This window comes from Leptosomus discolor, chromosome 14 (assembly GCF_034619465.1).
Source record: "Leptosomus discolor isolate bLepDis1 chromosome 14, bLepDis1.hap2, whole genome shotgun sequence".
NCBI lineage: Eukaryota > Metazoa > Chordata > Aves > Leptosomiformes > Leptosomidae > Leptosomus > Leptosomus discolor.
This window is the reverse complement of record NC_141404.1, coordinates 4,010,431-4,029,159: the sequence shown is the minus strand read 5'-3', so window position 1 is coordinate 4,029,159 and position 18,729 is coordinate 4,010,431. Positions and strand designations below refer to the sequence as shown.

Here is an 18,729-nt window from a genome sequence, read left to right as displayed (position 1 = left end):
AGCCCCCGTGCGAGCCACTGGGGTTTCGATCTCGGCTGACACCTCGACGGGCAGCTGGAGGGTTTGAAGGCAGTTTGGGACAGGAGGGGTGCAAGTACAGCCTCCGAAACGAGCGGGTGTCACAGTGCGAGGTCTTACGTGAGCTCCAGGTTGGGAGATGGAGCAACATCTTCTCCAGGAGCCAGGGAAGGCGGAGGCAAGGGCTGTGATAGGCGTTAAGATGCCCAGAGCAGGGGGGGGGGGTGGATGTACCCTCCCAGCCCAGGGCTGGAGGGGAGAGAGGCAGCACCCGGGGGACTTGCTTCTCTCTCCATCACCTTGTGCCCGCGTGGGGAAGGGAGCACTGTGGGCTGGATGAAGTCCCGTGGGCAGGCGTGGGGAGGACGTGGGTGGCAGCTGGCGTCAAGGTGGGCTCGTGGACGAGTGTGCTTGTTCTTCCCCCAAGGGAGCGGCATTATCGATGGAGGGAAGGGGACATTCGGTCTGGTGCTGCCTCGAAGGGTCACTAAGATGTCAAGCCAGGCATTAAAACAGCCTCTGATGTGAACAGCGGCGTGCCCAGGCAGCCCCACAGCCCCCTAAAAAGTTGTGTAGTCTCCTGGGGGCACAGAGCCAGGCACAAAGGGAAGGCGAGCGAGACCAGACTCCGGGGAAGGGGCTTTGGGCAAGCAGGAGAGGAGAGCGGGGCAAGCACAGCAGCGGTTTTTTTTTTTTCCTCTCTGCCTTCCTCAGGCAGCGAAAAACCACAACCTCCCTGCGTTGTGCACCAGGCTGCTGGGGAGGGGAGATGCCTTCTGGCACCCTCTGCCCTGGCCCTGCTCAGGCACAGTCCTCTCCCCAAGGAGGGATACGCTGGCGTCAGCAGGGAAATCCTGAGCCTTCGGTCTCCATGGCTTAGTTGGAAAGGTGCTGGCTTCAAAAGGCTGATCCTGGGGGATTTCGTTTACAGGGCAAAGAGAAAAGAGATTGTGAGGCCGGATGGGGCCAGAGATGCCCACGGGTTGGGGAAGTGCGATTTGTGCAAACCACCATTAACTCAAGTCCTCATTCACTCTTCTGCGGGGAAGCCAGGGCGGAGGGGACTGCACGAAGCCAGGAGGTTTGAGTTAGGAGTCTTCCCCGAGGATCTCTGTCACGAAGGAGGCCATGTCAGTCTCTTTGGTGTCGTGCAAGGTAAAGAAAGGGTGTTCCTGCCAACAAGACCAAAGACAACATCAGCTAACAGCCAAGGACAGACAAGCCCAAAAGCAGTCTCTGTGGGATGTCGCACAGCTGGCAAGGTGCTGGGGGAGAGGTGGACACCACCTTCCTCCCCAGGCTCCCACGGATGCCACCCTTTAGCTTAAAGATCAACTAACGCTTTCAGGTTCGGCATTTCTAGGTTCAACCCCAGCAGGACAACCCCCTTGGCAGCCGTACTATCATCATTTGAGGTCTAAACTCGACAAGAGCACATAGGCCAGAGGGAGAAAGAGCCTAGAAACCCTGACCTTAACCACCATGAAATCAACTCATCCTTCCACCTTAGACACGCTACACCCATCCCGCTCTGTGCCTGAAAAAAAAAATCACCCACACATCCCGTTGTCCCATTTCCCTACGACCTGCTGGACCATTCATTCGGCTTTTGAAATGTGTTGGGATCAAGCCCAGCAGACAGGGCTCCACACTTACCATAAGTTCTAAATAGTTCATTCGCTCAGCAGGGTTCTTCCTTAAGCTGGAAGAGGAAAAAAAAAAAAAATAAGGGAGAGAAAGGCTGTAGGATCTTTTTCTTTTGCTGTATGTGCCCTGTCATAGGGGATCTCCCCTTCCCAACACGACATCCTTCTCGTGTGCAGCAGCCATTCCTCTCCCTCCTTGGCCAAGCAGGTTTGAACCGCCAGCGAAGCAGCCAGGCAGGTAACTGGGAAAGGACAACTCATCGTGTTTTGCCACCAAACACACAAGCCAAGCAGCTCGCTGCGGTCTGCCCCGCACAGCCTCGCTTGTCTGCGCAGGCCAGAACAAAGGGGGAGGAGAGGAGCTGGTTTCCCACCCCCCCGTAGGGCGAGCCTTGCCTTGGTGGGCGCACGCCTCTGCCTGGCGGCTCCGAGCAGCACAGAGAGAGCAGCTGCCCACAAAACCACAGATCGGCTTTGACCCAGAGGCACCCAGACGCTGCCAGGGGCTCGTTCTTGTTTCATTGCCGCTTTGCCAGAAACCACCAAAATTTCAGCAGCAGCGACAGCAAAAGGAGGAAAAAAAAAAAAAAAACCCACCCTCTGTGCCTTCCAACCAGCCTGGGTGAGTCAAGCCGAGAGCAAAACCAGTTTGGGCAGCGCTTCCTGCCATGGCTGAGCACCAGCCTCGGTATCGCCAGGTGGGGAGAAACGGGCTTCGGGAGGATGACAAACCCAGCCCCGCGCTTTGCTCCGACCCCCAGGGATCAGGGCTCTTCTTCAGCCAGGCTGGGAGAAGGCACCAGGCCCTGCCGGAGACTCACCACTGCGCCGTGAAGTCCACAAACTCCTTGGAGAAGCGATCGGCGGGCAGCTGGGGCGAGGGCTCCTCCACCACTTGCTTGAGCTGTTGGAAGGGGGTGCCCCAGGACTCGTACGGGAAGCGAAGAATGGCCAGTTCGATCTGAGGACGGAGACAGGCTGATGTGAGGCACTGGGATGAGCACGACCCCGCACAGCCTACCTACCTCAGCCAGCTCAGACTGAAAAAGAAATCCTCTTTCCTTACAAACCATTTTCAATTTGGGTCATACCACTTTTTTCTGGGTTTTTTTGGGGTGGGGTTTTGGGTTTTTTTTTAAATACAAAGACCCAGAGGCCAAAAATACTTCCTTTGGAGGCTGGCTCGGCATATTAATGCATTTACAGGAAGCTGCTAAAGATATGTAAAATGGGATTATTTAAAAAGATAATAACAACACACCATTTCTGCACTGGCTTCCAAAGTGCTTTTCTCGCCATAGGGCAGCCTCTGGGCTTCAGGCTAGTACTGTATGAGCTAGATACAAAAAAAAATCCACAAACCCGAGCGCTAGAACATCACTTATAAAGATCTTTGCCAAAACCACCTCAATTACTGAGTCCTTCCTACAAGTCATCTCTGCTCCATCACCCATTCACGCAGGAAAAAGCCTGTCACAGCTCTTGGGCAGTCTCCTCGTGCCAAGGGTTGACCCCCATTTTCAAACAGGCAACAGAACCTCCAGACTTGCCTGGCAGGGTGGGATGGGAGGAATAAAACAGTTGAAGGGACACAGGGCAGAGCCAGATGCCCCTGCCTGACTCTCGCTCGGGTCAGAGGAACTCAGCTCCTGCTGCTGGAAAACTGAATGAAGCCATGAGCCCAGAAAGGCCCAGATTAGCCCTGCAACTCAATGGTCCCAAAACTGGCCGGTCTGAAATCAATTAAACCCCTTCAGAAATAAAAATCTAAAAAAAAAAAAAAAAAAACAACAAAACCAAACCACCCAAACCAGGAAGCCAGCCCAGGAGGAAGATATTAGAGGGAATCCGACAGGTCAGGGCTCCGTTCAGCTGCAGGCTGGCAGGCTTTCAGCACGGTCCCCTCTCCCATCCAGCTTTGGAAAGGTTGAGAGATTTCATCATTCACGCAATCTCCCATCCCACAGCTTCCTGCATCTCGGGAGGAAAGCCGGAGCTGATTGCATTTCCAGCCAGCCAGCCCAGCTCTGCTCCACACTGGCACGGGGACACCAAGGAGAGGGGCTTGGGTTTGGCGCTGCGGACAAAACTGGCTGGGGACGAGGGAGGTATTTGCCAAGAGATCTGCGCAGCGCACCCAAACGCAGGGATGCGGCGCCCAAATCAAGTCACGGCGAACGGGGCGCAGGGAAAATTCCTGAAAATAATCTACCCGCAGAGCGACAGTCTCCTGGAAAGCGAGAGACGCGTTACCAGGCGGCAGCCCCTTCGAGCCAACAGCTGGGATTTCTTTTGTCCTCTGGCGCCAGAAGATTTCAGCTGCTTTCTGCAAGATCCGTTTCTTGCAGGGGGGAGATAAACCATCCTGAGCAGCTGCAATTTTGGAACCGAAAGTGTTTCCCCTTCCTGTTGGCTGCTCTGAGCTACCCTGCAGGCAGGATTTGCTGCAAACCATGCACAGCACCCCTCGCTGCAGCAGAGCAGGCTAACTTGCCCCGAGCCTCCTGCAAGCCTTCGCTAACCCGGGAGTGGGGGTGCCTGCAGGAGGGCTGTGACCCACCCGCAGCAAACCCTGCTCCACTGACTACCCCTCCAGCCAGTGCACGGAGAACTGCAAAGCAATTAAAAGCCAGACTCTTGGATGCCCAGCTAAACCCACTGTCATCCAGATACTGCCCCCTGGGAGTCTGCCATCCACCCCAACATAGTTCAGAGCTAAGCGGAGCTATTTGGAGCTGGCATTGCACACAAATAGCTCTGCGATACCAAACGGAGGGGTACAAGGGAACCACGGGGGAATAACGGGCCGTTATGCATCCCCCAGGATCTAGCAAGGACATGCAATAAGGGAGAGGAGGAAAGAGAAGGGGCAGAAGACGGATTATCTCCTGGCAAGCTTGCCAGCCAACTCGGCAAGAGCCACAGCAGCGGTGGCAATGCTGGCTGCAGGCCTCGGCTCACAGCGACCTGCCCCGGGGTGAGGCACCCTTGTGTACCCAGGGCAGCACCTCCGCCCTGTGCCCCGGGTAATTAATCTCATGCCCTGAGCTAGCAGGCTCAGAATTTAGTCCTGCTTGGTGGGCGTCCACCCAGGGGTGAAGCCACCAGCTGCCACTGCTCGCGGCAGGGGTAGAGCCCCACCAGCACAGACCCCAGCCCAACCCCGGGGCTGCAGGGTGCTGGCCCCAGCCCTTGGCATTACCATTGTGATCCCCAGACTCCAGACATCTGACTTCACGTTGTAGCCCTTCTGATTCAGCTCAGGGTTTATTCTTTCTGGCTGTAATAGCAAAATGGAAGATATTACAACTCTATCTCGTCTTCCCAGTGCAAACCCCACAGAGCAAATCTCTGGCTCCAAAACCCAGGTTGGGTGGATTCCCCTGGCTCACGTCCCCATGGAGGCAGGGTCTGAGGTTAAATCTAGCACCAATTAAAGCCACGTCTTGCTCCACACAACCCACAAACTCACTCCTCCAGCTCCCGAGAGAGACTCGTACTATCCCTGCAGCATGATCCCTGCCCCAGGAGCAGATGCCACAGACGGCAAAGGGAAATTCATACTGACTTGAGGATGAAATGAAATGTCCCGGCCAAGAAAAGCCTCAGCAATTTCTAGCCAACAAGGAGCAGCCCTTCCAACCACCACAACCAGCACCAGCCAGTCTATTAGCCTTATGCAAATGGAAGGTGGCAGAGGAAGAGTCTTGGTGGGATTAACACGCACAGCAGGGTTTACACGGAGGGTAATCCCGTCCTTGGAGGACTCAGCATGCTGAGTCAGGAAGCCCAGAGCACTCTGAAGTGGTTTCTATCTCAGCACAGACGTGAACCAAGACTGATTTCTACATGGCAGCTTCTCCAAGCCGAGGCTGAAGGCAGCTGTAGGCTGCCAGCCCCGGTCCCACACTTACAGCCATGTACGGTTTGCAGCCAGCGTCCATGGTCTTCGCAACCGAGTCCACCAAGTAGCCACTGATCCCAAAGTCGCACATTTTCACGTGTCCCTCCTTGTTGATCAGCACGTTGGAAGGTTTCACGTCTAAGAGAGAGGACACAAGAGGGCAGATTGGACCTTTGCAGAGGTATCACAGAGCCTCAGAGAAGATGAGCAACTCCCCACTGACCTGGGAGGGGACCAGGCAGCCCCTAACACAAGGGAAGGGAGACAAAACTGCACCCGTCTTATTTCAGTGAAAGTTGTTCACAGGTAAAACTATAACCGTGCTCTCCAGGCACAACAGGACTCCTCTTTAACGAGGCAAGTCAAAAGGTTGAAATAAAATGTTGAGGAATTAACAACCAGCTCCTTAGGAGAGATTTATGTGCCCAACACAGACTTAAAAGCCCAACTCTACCAAGTTCTCAGGACAGCTTGTCTCATGCCCACCATCATCTGTCCAAAACTACACAACTATAGCACTACTACACCAGGATGAAGAGCAGGACCTGGGTGTTACAATTCCCAACAGTGGTTTTACAAGGTCTCCTTCAGGCCCTACCTTGCTAGAACCACCCAGCCAGGAAGGCTTGGGGATTTTGTCCTCAAGAGCTGCCTTCAAAGCACCTCTGTACTCAGAGAGAGAGATGCCCATAAAAATACAGGTAGTGAGGAATTCAGTTATTATATTCAACCCTTCAGGTGGAGAGGAGGAAGAGAACAACATCATGCAAGCAGATCTACGAGGGACGCATCTCGGGAACAAGCCTTGGGCATCTAGATCTGTTCACCATGGTGCTAAGTACCATTAGACCCCACTGTAGGCATCCCAGAGGGACCCACCACGCATCTCCTGGAAAGGAGTCCACATGTAACTTATTTCAAGGCTAGATCTCCAGCCACATCACGCTAACACCCATCCAACACCTACCTCTATGGATCACAGACAGTTTACTGTGCAGATGCTCCAGAGCTCGTACAATCTGGGGACAAACAGAGCAAAAGAGTACCCGTTAGTCACACATGGCACCAGCCTTCCACTGCAAACACACCACCTGTCTCCACACATCGCAGGCCTCAGCAGAGATCTCCAACATGCTTAGGGGATGCACAGAACTATCTAAGAACTCAAGAGGTACCCACAGACACAGCCATTTTCCCCAAAATGTCTTCAGGGATGGTTTTCTTCTTCTCCAGTACTTTCTTGTAGAATTTATCTAGGGAGGTGTCCATGAGCTCCATGCAGATCCACACGTCACCCTGCAGACAGAGAAAAAGCAGTTGAGAGGGAATTCCCTGGGAATTCATGAGAGCTGGAGTGGTGGGGACAGATGGACAAATGGACACTGCTGCTTCCACACAGGGCGAGCCAAAGTCCCTGCCACACAGCCGCTGTTGGCCACACCACCAGCACGCAGGCCCCACACCAGACAGCGACGGGCACAGATGTCCAGGTACCACCAAAACTACCTGCGATGGCCTCCCTTTGAGGGTCTACCCCAAAGTCAGTCCGGGCCACGGACAACGTGCTTGGGCATCTGCCACGGAAGTGAGGAACAGGACTTGGTCAACGCTGCCTGAAGGAGGCAAGCCTTTAAGTCATGGCAGCACCTCAAACAGCCCAGCCGGGCTGAAGAAAGCAGGGGTGGTTTGGGACAGTTTAGTGCCTTCGGGGCAACCTCACAGGCCTCAGGTGCTGCGCAGCCCCCCAGGCAGCCATCAGCTCCGTACCTCGCGGAAGAGGGCCCCGTAGAAGGTGACGGTGTAGAAGCAGTCAACTGTCCTCATGGAGATGTCCAAGTCCATCAATAATCTCTTCTGCTCCTGAGTGTTCACAGTCGCTCGAATCCTCTGAGACAAATATGAAAGAAGAGGGGTTTGATGTAGGTGAGATAACACCATAATCCCACAGTCTGACTCAAGGGGAGCTGCGGTTCTGAGGCCAGGGCAAGCATTTTATGCTTCTTTTGCAGCCAGTAGCACCCAGGAGATGCCCAGATTCCCTCTTCCAGACAGCACCTTAATGACAAACCCTTGGCAAGCTCTGCAGCGGATGCAGGATCAGGCCAGCAGCCTGGACAAGCACTCTTGACATCCAAGCCTTGCACTATCCAACTGCAGGCACCAAGCCTGGATTTCAAAGCCTGCTGATCAACCCCACAGCGCCCAGCAGGTATCAGCACAGACCCTTTAATGGCCAAACCACACCAGCAATACTGGAGGCTGCCAGACTGAGACAAGCCTGTCCCCATTTTGCTGCAACTGGTGGAGCTCAGCAGAGCCTCTCCGCTCCCTTGGAGCTGCACATACTGATCTCCATCCCCCCCAGCAAGCAGCTGCCCTCACCTTCACGGCCATAATGGTGCCGCTCTGCGCGTGTCGGACTTTCTCCACCACGCCGTAGGCTCCACGGCCCAGCTCTGAAATTGCCACCAGGTCATCAGCTTCCACCTCGAAGTTCTTTAGGGAGAGAGACCAAAAAAAAAAAAATCACATACAAGCATGCTTATCAACAAGGACATCAGCAAAACTCCAACGCTTGCACCTCACTCATGCAGAGCATTTCCAAACGACGGTACCTACAGGACTCCACCAGCTCATACACATACCAGAAGCACCACACTTAGAGAAGATGGGTGTATTTTTTGCTCTGTTAAATCAGTGCCCAAACCCTCTCACCCCGTACTCACCAGGGCTCATTTAAATCCCCCTTTGCAGCTAGAGATCAGCACTTCCATCCTTTAAGCCAGGGCACGCTGCCACTGGAAAGGGCACCAAAGGTTGGTGCCTCTCTGCCTGCTTGGGATTACCCACCCAAGGGTATTTCTGCGGTTGCTGAACTACTTGCAGGATTTTAACAGCTCTGGTGCCAACATGGGCAGCCCTCAGGAGCCTCTGCCACAGCTCCAAATCCCTGGGTGTAGCCGGGGATCCCCCAACTCGCCCCGCATCCCAAGAGACCACCAGTCACACAGACACCTACGCGCCTGATAACACCTCCACCTGTGCAAAGCCTCTCCTAGACGGGATGGTGCACACAGCAACCCAATTCCTAATTATCAGGGAGTTCAAATGAGTTTTATCTGCTTTCTATCACTTTCTCCCACCACCAGAAAGCAGCCAGCAAGGTAAAACGTGAGTTAGCACCAACAAAGGAGCTCAGGTGAGTGCAACTACCTCTCACTTCAAGCTGGGAAAAAACCCATCGCTAACGCTCAGACAAGCGACTGCCCCACGCATCAGGGAGCCAGCGAGCTCCTGCACAACCCACGAACAAGTTTCCCTAAAGACACATAACCCTGTAATTGCCTGCTCTGCTGGGCAGGGCACAAACTGCTTGAGTGAGGCATAGGCTATTTTTGGACGCTGCGTTCATCGCTCCTAATAAGTCACAGGCCTTCTTTTAGCCAGACTTTATCCAGCCTCCAGTTTTCCTCCGGTCTCAGGGAACAAAAAAATAATACCAGGATGCCAAATTGCCTCAGTAGCCACAAAGGCAGCGAGGGTGGGAAACATGCAAGGCACAGCGCCGGATACCGTGCCTGCGAGCTACGCCCAGAGCGGAGAGGAAACAGCCTTTGGTGTGAAGGAGCCAAGCTGGGAGATGTGGCTGCCGGGCTCCCGGCCAGCAAGTTCCCCCCGGTGCTGGCCACAGCGTGGCCAGCAGTGACCAGCTCCACCGCCAGCCCCGGCTCTGTTTATTCAAGCCAGATGTGGCTGGCAGGTGGCCGAGGCAGGGAGCAAGGGAGGGCTGTGCTTGAGCTCAGCACTGAGCTATGCGCTGCCCAGCACAGGAAGGTGCCGGCCCTTTCCTGGGCAGGACAGTGGATCCAGAAATGAGGAGAGCAGGGCTAAGGGGGACATGGCCAACCCCCCCCACCCTGCTGGCAGAGGAGTAGTGCAGGCTCACAGCTTCTGCAGGGGCCTCCAGGAAGGCCCTGGTGGTGCTTTTTAGGACACGTGTTCTGCAGTTGTTCCAGGTTATTGTTTGGTTGGGTTTGGTTTTTTTTTTTCCTGGCATTTACCCTAAGGCTTCCCCAGAAGCTGGCGGTTCCCAGCACGCTCCAGGAACCAGCATCGTCCTGCCCAGCAACAAGAGGTGATGCATCGGCAGAGCCAGTGCTCCCCTCCCTTGGCGATGGGATGCACAGCGTCACCTGCACGGATCCGACAGACCTGAGGTCATCATCCACCCCCGTGACCTAAAGCTGACCTTCTGCCCAAGCCCTCTTCCTCCAAAACACCTGGACCAGTCTCCTCCTGCAAATAGTGGAGCAGGCAGAGCTGGGAAGTCTAGCGAGTCTAGAGAGCTCTCCCCAAGCTACAGCACTCTCCCCTTGCACACACCATGCCCAGGCTGTTACAGAAAGCATCTCTCCCCAAGCTATTAATCCACACAACACAACGGCCAGAAAAAGCACAGGCAGCAGGATTGTTCCCTGGACCCAACCAAAGCTTCCTCTCCTCTCCCCTAACTCTAAAACCTTGCACTGAGGCCGAGGGGCCCAGAGCCCATCAGCCAAACCACCTCCCAGCCTGGAAGGTAAGCAGCTAGATATAGGGCTGATCCAATGCACAGTATTTTTAGCTCGCTTGCAAACAGCCTTCTGCAGCCCCAGGAGAGTCCGTAACAAGAGAATGAAATAAAAGAGAGACAGTGGCTATTTCTAGCAGTGTTTTTCATCAGGTCATTAGGAAAGGCTTTGGAGAGCTGGAGAGAAGATCTGTGCCCAGCTTCTCCCGGGCCACGGGCAGCAACACAGCCCTGCAGGTATGTAGGACAAAGGGGACTTTGGAGCTGGTGAAAGCGGTGAGGCCACACTGATTTAGGGCAGATGCGCTGGGTCCGTCCATTCAGACCGAGGTGGCTGGTGAGGCTGTCAAGGGACCGCTGTGATCTCCCACTACGGACAAAACCGCACGCCGAGCCTTTGACGCCACCCCCCTGCCTTGCAGGGACTGCCCGCAGGCAGGAAAGACCAGGCAGCGACTGCATGGGCTCAGAGACAAGCCATCTTGCAGGCAGGGTGACATGTACAGCTCCCCAGTAGTCACTGCTCTAAATACACACAGACACCCCATTGCTCCACAGGGGAGAGGTCCTGCTGTGGGATGCCTCATCCCTGCAAAGATGCATCCCATGAGGCTGCACCAGGAAGGCACCGTCCTTCTCACGGGGTGCTCTGAAATCTCAAGGTCTGATCTGAGAGGTTGTCAGGCATGATCCAGAAAACTCTCCACGCACAGGACAACAAAATTGGAAGCAGAGAGAAAAAGAAACCACATTGACACGTACTTTATCTCCAATGGTAATGAACGCTCTGGAGTCCAAGTTCCTCGGGGGCCTGCAAGAAAAGAGAGGGAGTCAGGAGAAAGCCCAGCTTCACTAACCCTCTTGGCCAGAGCCAGGTTTCATGTTCCTTCAAGCACTTTCAGCCACCACTTTCCACGGTGCCTTGTTGTCGTGGGTTCAAACCAGCCCCCTCCAAACACTCGCAAATGCTTTAATCGTGCCAGTAACACCTCAACCCACGCCGACGAGACACCGGCTGCATGCAGGCAGCAAGAACCCCGAAGAGTCAGCCAGGTGAGACACGCACCAAACCAACAGGCTACAAAACCATCCCTGCTCGGGAGATGAGCCTGAGGAACCAAGACCGAGGGGATGAGACGTTTCTGTGGCAGCGAAGCTCAGCTGTCATGTTTTGACAGGCAGGTGTTGTAACAAGACAGCCACGTAGCCCGAAACGCACGCCGAGGGAACAACAGGTAATTCCTCACCCGTGAGTCATTTGTGTACACTCGAAGGCCTGTTCCAGGCAGCGTGGCAGGCAGAGCAGGCAGTAATTCAGGGCCACGCTTTGCACAACACCACGCAGGCGAAAGTCTTCCTTTATGGCTTTTTTCCTCATCGCTGCCCACTTCCCATTATGGGCAGCACGGTACTTTTAGAGCTGACACGAGTGTTTTGTCCCTCGTGCCTCGCTTCTCTGCTCTCCCCAGCCCCTGGGACCTTCTAAGAGTGAAGACTGCCCCATGGTTTAATCTCTCAATTCCCATCAGAGCAACACGGCAGCCTCCAGCTTCAAGGAAGTACTTCAGGGTCACAGCAAAAGCCTTGCACTGCGCAAATATTTGCACTGCAGCTTGAAAAGCACAGAGCAAAGGCGTTGTGGCTAACTTGCACCAGCCTCTGGGCATGCAAGCACCCCGCAAACTCTGGCATGACGCCTTCTCCAGGAGATAGGAGCAGAGACAGATGCACCCGTGGGGGAAGGAGGTGGCAGTTGCACGCAGGACTCAGCGTGTGCATGCTAGGCTGCACAGCATGGACGGGGGAGTTCCCTTGGCTTCCCTCCAGCAGATCTGCCCCATCTACCTGGGGTTTTCGGCAGTGATATTTCCCCTTTGGGGATTTTACTGCTCTGTGGGAGCTGGGAGAGTCTCTAGAACAGGTTTCTGGAGCCAACAAGGCTCAGTGGTGGAGATGCAGCCCAAGGTGTTTTGGAAGAGCACCACGGAAGAGGAATTTCAGCCATCTGCTCTTCGTCAAACCAAGCGCCGCCACTCTGGGCTCTCCCGCACGGCCTAACAAGCGTCAGCCACACAAAGCAAACAGGGCAGAAAGAAATTTCAGTGCCCTGAGATACTGCTGGGCACGGGCCGCCGGCACCAAGCAGCACAACAACGTAAAACATCTCTGTCCTCCTTGCACCAAGGCAACGAGCTGCACCCAACCCAAACTAGCCCTGACGCACAGGTCGGAGGGCGGATGCCCTGCCACACAGAGCATCCCCCAACCCTCCTCCCCCTGCTGTCACCACCTCTTCTCTTCCCCTGCATTAAAAACTTTTCCCTCGTCTTCCCTCGGGCAGATTTGCTCTCTCCACCACGTCTTTGCCCTTTGGCACCGGCACAGCCATGGCAGGAAGACTGAAGGAAGTCTCCCAGCAGCCTCCAAGGCTTTGCCTTTCAGCCATTTCAAGTCAAACAGGCACCTCCCAGAGACACACGCGCTGCGTATGTGCGTGCATGCACATCTGCATACGTGTGTAATTCCTTCTCCTCACTCGCAAGACAGAGCTTAAGAGAAAAAAGTAACTATCCTGGAGTCTGTAAAGCCTACACGGGCCATTTCCCTTGACAAATCCAGCACCAGAGAACCCCCAGCCGGCTTTAAACAAGAGACACTTACGTTGTGTTGGCAACGGGCTGTTTAATGGGGACACATGTTATCCTCAGCTCCCGTTTCTTCTTGCCTTTCACTGGAAGAGAAGATGCACACGTGAGCAACTGGCATTTTTACTTTACTTTCTTCAAGCATCCTCTTCCCTGCAGCCACCAGGTAGGGGTGGCAGGGCCTGGATCCCCTGCACTGTGCAGCTACGGCAAAATGACAAGATCTCAGTGCTCGCAACCATTTGCCCAAAATTTCAGGCAAGAGCCAGAAGCACAAGTGGGTCTCAATGTCCCTGTTGAGCACTCACCTGCAGAAATACCCAGGGGTGCACTGACAGAGGCCATTTTCCAAGTCTTGTAGCCAAACACCGCCTTGCAGTGCTCCTCAGACACCCCAAAAGGGCTCTTTACCCTACACATCCATTAACAGTCCCTTCTCTTCGGGGATTTTAATTGCTGATGTTCAGGAGATGGGTTAAAGCTGCCATCTCCCCTGGATGCTTACCTGGTTTGTGCGGCTCCAAGGATCCTTTGGAATCTGAAAGAGAAAAGGGAGACGCCAGCTCAGCCTTCATGCTCCAGACCCACCGGGTACCAACCCCGCATCCCTCACGGCCAGAGCTCTCCTGGCTGCGCTGCAGGCAGACGGGCTGCCAGAGCCCAGCCCAGCCAAGCCCAGCCCGATCCCCGTTTCTCCAGCCACAAGAGGTCCCCACGCCATTAGTGATGCTCCCAAAAACGCTCCCTGTCCGGCTCCTTCTTGCCCCACAGCCCCCTCGGCCCCTCTTGGGAAGAGCCCGACCCGTTCTGCGCCGTGGGTCAGATCTGGCACGGAGGGTGACTGGCCACCAGACCTCAAGAAAAACCAAGGAGTTAGTCCCAGCAACACAGGGGACACCCCACACCCAATGAAGGGAAACCAGGGCAAAACCAGACAGGAGCTGGCTGTAAGAGCCAGTGGCAAACTGGCCACAAACCCAGGCTTGCAGAGGCCAAGACCCTGCCCGACAAGGCACGCCGCCATCAGGAGTGACCGGCGAGAGGATGCTCTCTTCCCGCTGCTCCCCAACTCCGAACGACACTGAGATAACATAACCCACTGCTGCAGAGGGAAACGGGGTTCAGGCAGGTCCAGGGCAGCCAAACACTTGCAGACAAAACTGCAAGGACGAGAGACAACCAGCACGGGGGTCCAGCAGGCAGCGATGGGCACAGGAGACCGGCGCAGGGCTGAGAATCCCTGCTGTGCTGTGGCCCCCAGGCTGCTCACCGAAGCCCCAGCCGTTCCCCCATCAACAAACAGCTCACCCACCTACCCCAGCTCGCTGGAAAAAACAAACAGACCACGAGGGGCTGGGATGGGAGCTGAAGTGATGCAGCTGAGAGCATCAAAGTCCTGATCCCCCTCAAGAGAGGCAAGGGAGCAGCTGTGCTTTGCAGCTAAAGGCGCTTCTGGCTGCACAGACCTGGAAAATGCATTAAAAAGCATGAACCGCCATTGGGCTTCAGGCACCAGGCTGGGAGCAGACGGCCTTGGACAGCCCTTCGAAACAGCTCCTACCTGCCTTGCTCCTGGGAACAGGCGTGTGGACAAAGTCCAGCACTCCAAAGGCTGCCAGGGAAGGGAGGGGAGAGGTGAGGAGGTGGGATTTCAGCAGACAAAGCAGCACCACACAAGAGCTCCCGTAGCAGCGAGACAGAAGGACGACGTGTCCAGCACGTTCCCAGCACAGACAGCCCCCTGTCACCAGCCCCTGTGCCCCGCCAGCTCCTGATGCCTCAGCCAAGTCGGGTGCCTGAAACCCACTTTTCCAGTTCCCCAGTTTCCTCCCCCAAACACAAACCTTGCTGAGGCCGCAGGGGAAAGCTGGTCTGCAAGATACTGCACAGGTCCCAACTGCGGGACCAGCAGCATCCCTCCCTGCTGAGAGAATCAGCACGGGATCAGTCCGTATCCCCACCTTATCTGCCACCTTTCCTGCATCAGAGCTGGTCCATAAGGTCTGGGACCAGCACAGTTCACACGAGCTATGGGACCAATGTGAATTTCCAGCTCAATGAAACCACGCGGCGAGCCTGTCCACCCCAAACCGATCCTGCTTGGCTGGAAATTGTCTCTGGAGACCTGACCATGTCATGGCAATCATGGCTTCTAATTTATGAGCCTGCAAAGCTTCCCTTCCTCACCACCCACCCAGCAGGGTGGGCTACCAATAGCCCAGCATACCCACTGATGACACTTTGCAAAATACCTGGCTGAGCAACGACAGGAGCAAATGCAAAACGGAGCCAAAGGAAAGACGCCGTCCGCAGGTTGAGAAACATCTCCCTTCCCGCACCCAGCCTCTGGCTACCCAGTGTGGGAGGCCAACCACAGCACCTAGAAACTGGGCTCCCCAGAGTCCTTCCGCACCCAGGCAAGCTGGGGAGCTCATCATGGGCACACATCCCATCCCACCCAGGGGATGGATTTACCTTGCTGCTGACTGGGAGCCTTGCACCGAGCGTTTCTTCCCTGTGACCTGCTCCGAAACGCAGACAGCGGTTCGCACACAGCCCCCACCCAAACAGTTACCAGCCAGACCTCTACACAAAGCCCTGAAACGCCCCCCATCCCAGCTGGTATTTTTGCTTAATCTATTTGCTCTCCCTCTCCCCAATTGCCATAGTAACTCTGCACAGCCAGCACAAAGCGCCTTCTGTGCCGCCGGCTCCCCTGGCAGCGCCGGCCACAGCGCAGTGACTCACGCAGCAGGAGAAGGGTCCACAGGCTCCCAAAGCCAGGCGTCCTGCGTCAGCCCTTCCTTAGGCCTGGCTTTTGCAGCTGGGAGCACCCAGTCTGGGGTCAGGAATCAATGGGGAGCGTTGTCCGGGGGAGCCCAAGCTCGCAGGCAGAAGGATTTGCAAGCGTGGCTTAGAGGGGCAGCAAGGGACAGGGAGATTCCCGGTTACAACCCCCCTGCTCTGTACAGGAACATCATTTAGTGCCACTGTGCACTGGCCATCCCCCATGAACTCTGCTGTAACAGGGGCCCCGCACAGCAGCCCACTTCCCCGTACCCCCAAACTGCTGCCCTGGTCTTCCCAGCATTGCACCGCTGGGGTCAGCGACAACCCCCTTCGCATGCTGTCCAACCTAGCCCCAAAAAGTATTTCCTAGCTCCAACCTGAAAAAGCACCGATTAAACCAGAGATATTCTGCCACCACTCCCAGGCTCTGGCTGGGCCACCTACGCCAGTGGAAAACCCAGCTCAGCCCATGCCTGCAGGAATAAAATCACCCGCGATGCTGCTCTGCAGCCAGGGCAGCCGAGGCAGAGATTAGATTCGCCTGTTACGGCTCTCCCAAAATTTGCCATGAACTTTCCAGCACCCTGCAGACCGGCCCAAACTCCTGCTTCTTGCTAAAAGCTGCTCCTGCTGCTTGTGGCAGCAATGAGGGTCCAGCCGGGCAGAGGTGGAGTGGGCAAGCACCACTTCCCCTTGAGCACAGCCCAGAAAAATAAAGAATTAAAAACATAAAAAAATAAAATAAAATTTAAAAAAAAGAGACACCAGCAACCCTGAAGCTCTGCACAGCCAGCTCAGGGCAGGCAGAGCCCCAACAGGGGAGATGGGGGCACGGCACAGCCTCCCCACTATCGCACAGCCCAGCAATCGCCCCACAAGCACCCCGTGGCTGCTGGGCTGCCTGCTGCGAGCCCCAAAGCTGGATGTGTCACCTCCGGGAGGTGACCTTGTTCCTGAGCCTCTGCAGCCCCTCGGGGAAAGCCCACGCACTGTTTCAGGGTGAATGAGGGTGGAGGAAGGACTCGGCGGGGGTTGGTGGTGGGGAAATAAGATGGAAGGAACAAAAAGGCAGTGGGATGGGCATGACAAGACCTTGCAATTCAAGCCCTTCTGTCCCGAGTACATCCCCGGGCAGCATTTGCTTTTAGCCCCCGCAGGCAGCTGCTGTCAGCTCCTCCGCACCGGTGGGGCCTCAGCACCGTCTGTCCCATGTTTGGGATCCCAGTAGGGTCGGTGCAGGACAAATTGCTACAACATGAAGAAGAGTTTATGTCACCTGAAAACCCTGGAAACACTCCCATTTCCCAGGGCACTGGGCTCTTGCAAGAGGTGGCTGCAAGCCCAGAGCAACGCAGCTCCCTGCTAAAGATCCCTCCATGTGGTTGAAAAAGGCAGCAGCGGGACAAGGCGATTTGGGGACACGTCCCCGTTACCCCTGTGAGCCCCAGGGCTCTGCAGCCAGCCCCGGGCTGGGCGCTGGGCAGCGGAAGGGGCTGCCGGCCGCAGGGGCACGCGGCACAGCGCCTTGCACCCGGGCAGGGGAAAATTAGCTGACAGAAGTTCCTGGTGCGGACACGATTGTAACCCACGTGACGCTGCAGGCACGTAGCTGCATCCTTTATGCTAAGAAAGGAACCATTTCCTCCTAAAGCAAAAAAAAAAAAAGCCTAACAATTTTTTTTTTTTCTCATGCTATAACCTCCACCAGCTAAGAACCGACACAGACACTTCCTGGAACTGCTTAATTCAACATCTGAATCCTCATCTTCGCCACCACTGACTTCAGTCCTATTAAGCTGCACCTCTCCTCTAGGGAGGTTTATCCTTCCCACTCTGCTGGCGTGGGTGGAGGGAAACGAACAGGACAATCTACAGAACTGCAAATAAAACTATTTGCCCGAGCCGACCTTTGAAATTAAACCTCTCCATTGCCTCCCCAGGGCTCCGGTTCCAGCCCCAGGTGAAGTCCCAGGGACGGCTGTGGTACGGGAGGCTGCTTCCAGAGCCACGCCGCTTTGTTAGGGCTGGGGAAAACATTTCGGATGCATCCCGGTTCTCCTCGATCTGAGGAGGAGAGTCAAACGCCATGGAAGGGGCAGAAGGCTGGAGGGAGGATCCCAGCGCTGCTGCAAAGAAAGAGCTGGAACAAAAAAGCATCAAGGAAAAAAAATAAAAGAAAGAAAGAAATGAGAGGCAGGGTGCAAAGCGGAGAGGGGAATTTGGTTGCTTTGGTCATGAGAGCCAGCTCCTCACAGGCACACTTTGTGCTTTTTCCACTGTTGAGAGTGGAAAAAGCTATCTGTGGAAGTGGAAAAAGGGCTCTCAACCTGCCGAAAGCCGTCACTCATCGGCCCGCCGAGGTCCCGCTGCAGAGTGGGGCTCCTGCGTGTCACCGCCGCCCCGCGCTCGCCACTTCTGCAAAAAAAAAGCGAGCGAGGAGGAGGAAAAAACCACGCTTCAGAAAAAGCCCCTTGCAGCCCCAAAACAACCTGTCAGCCTGTGCTGAATCAGAGCTCCTGACTGCAGTGGGTGCCCGCCTTCCCAATGCAACAGGCTTTTTAGCAGGGGACGACCACGCAAGAGCTGCTGGAAAACCCTGCGTCCGAGGAATGCAACCAAAACTGGAGCCAGGAGCTAGCCTTACCCTCCAAATATTTTCCTTGAGCCATGCTAGAATTCTTTTTTTATTTTATTTTTTACAATTAAGATGCCAGTGTTTCAACCCCACACAAAACATGCAAGTTTCTAGTGCTTTAAAAATAGATCCCCAGCTGCAAACACCAACCCCCCTGCCCAAGCAAGAAGTAAAACCACACGGATTGACCCCAAAAAAGTTACACGGCCCCTTTCCAGCACCCGAATCAGCCCTTCACTCTCCCCCACCACGTGTTTTGGAAATTGCAACCTCTACCTTGCTTCTTGTCCATGGTTTCCCAGAAATGAAGAACAGCGCCGGCACGCCTGGCAGAAGAGAGGGATGGGGGCGGACTGGAGAAGGGAGGGGAAGGGAAAAAAAAAAAACAAAAAAAATCCTGCAGGATCCAGCACACGGCACTTCTTGCAAGCACCGATGATTATTTTCAGTGGGAATACATGGCTCGAAGCACTCGCTGGCTTCACGCAGCTCTCCTCGCCCGGCGTCCCCAGCTCCCGGGG

The 18,729-nt window shown here is 55.2% G+C and overlaps 1 protein-coding gene across 1 annotated transcript; it reads right to left on the bottom strand.

Annotated features, from left to right (window-relative positions):
* Positions 1 to 284: 284 nt before the first annotated feature.
* On the bottom strand, positions 285 to 18,500 carry MAP2K3 (mitogen-activated protein kinase kinase 3). Its single transcript, XM_009946066.2, has 13 exons — positions 18,485 to 18,500; positions 13,289 to 13,321; positions 12,800 to 12,869; positions 10,901 to 10,949; positions 7,951 to 8,064; positions 7,336 to 7,455; positions 6,748 to 6,864; positions 6,536 to 6,587; positions 5,579 to 5,706; positions 4,867 to 4,944; positions 2,486 to 2,625; positions 1,675 to 1,720; positions 285 to 1,190 (listed from the first exon to the last, which is right to left on the bottom strand). Exons 1-13 carry the CDS (start codon positions 18,498 to 18,500, stop codon positions 1,107 to 1,109), a joined length of 1,047 nt encoding a protein of 348 aa, XP_009944368.1. The 3' UTR covers positions 285 to 1,106.
* Positions 18,501 to 18,729: the final 229 nt, after the last annotated feature.

What these genes read in the sequence shown, in the direction of transcription:
- MAP2K3 (XM_009946066.2), bottom strand. An exon ending in ACTGTCTGTGATCCATAGAG is followed by an intron (nt 5,707 to 6,535) that starts GTAGGTGTTGGA and finishes CCTCTCTCTTAG; the next exon opens with ACGTGAAACCTTCCAACGTG. An exon ending in GCTGCAAACCGTACATGGCT is followed by an intron (nt 4,945 to 5,578) that starts GTAAGTGTGGGA and finishes TTGCTATTACAG; the next exon opens with CCAGAAAGAATAAACCCTGA.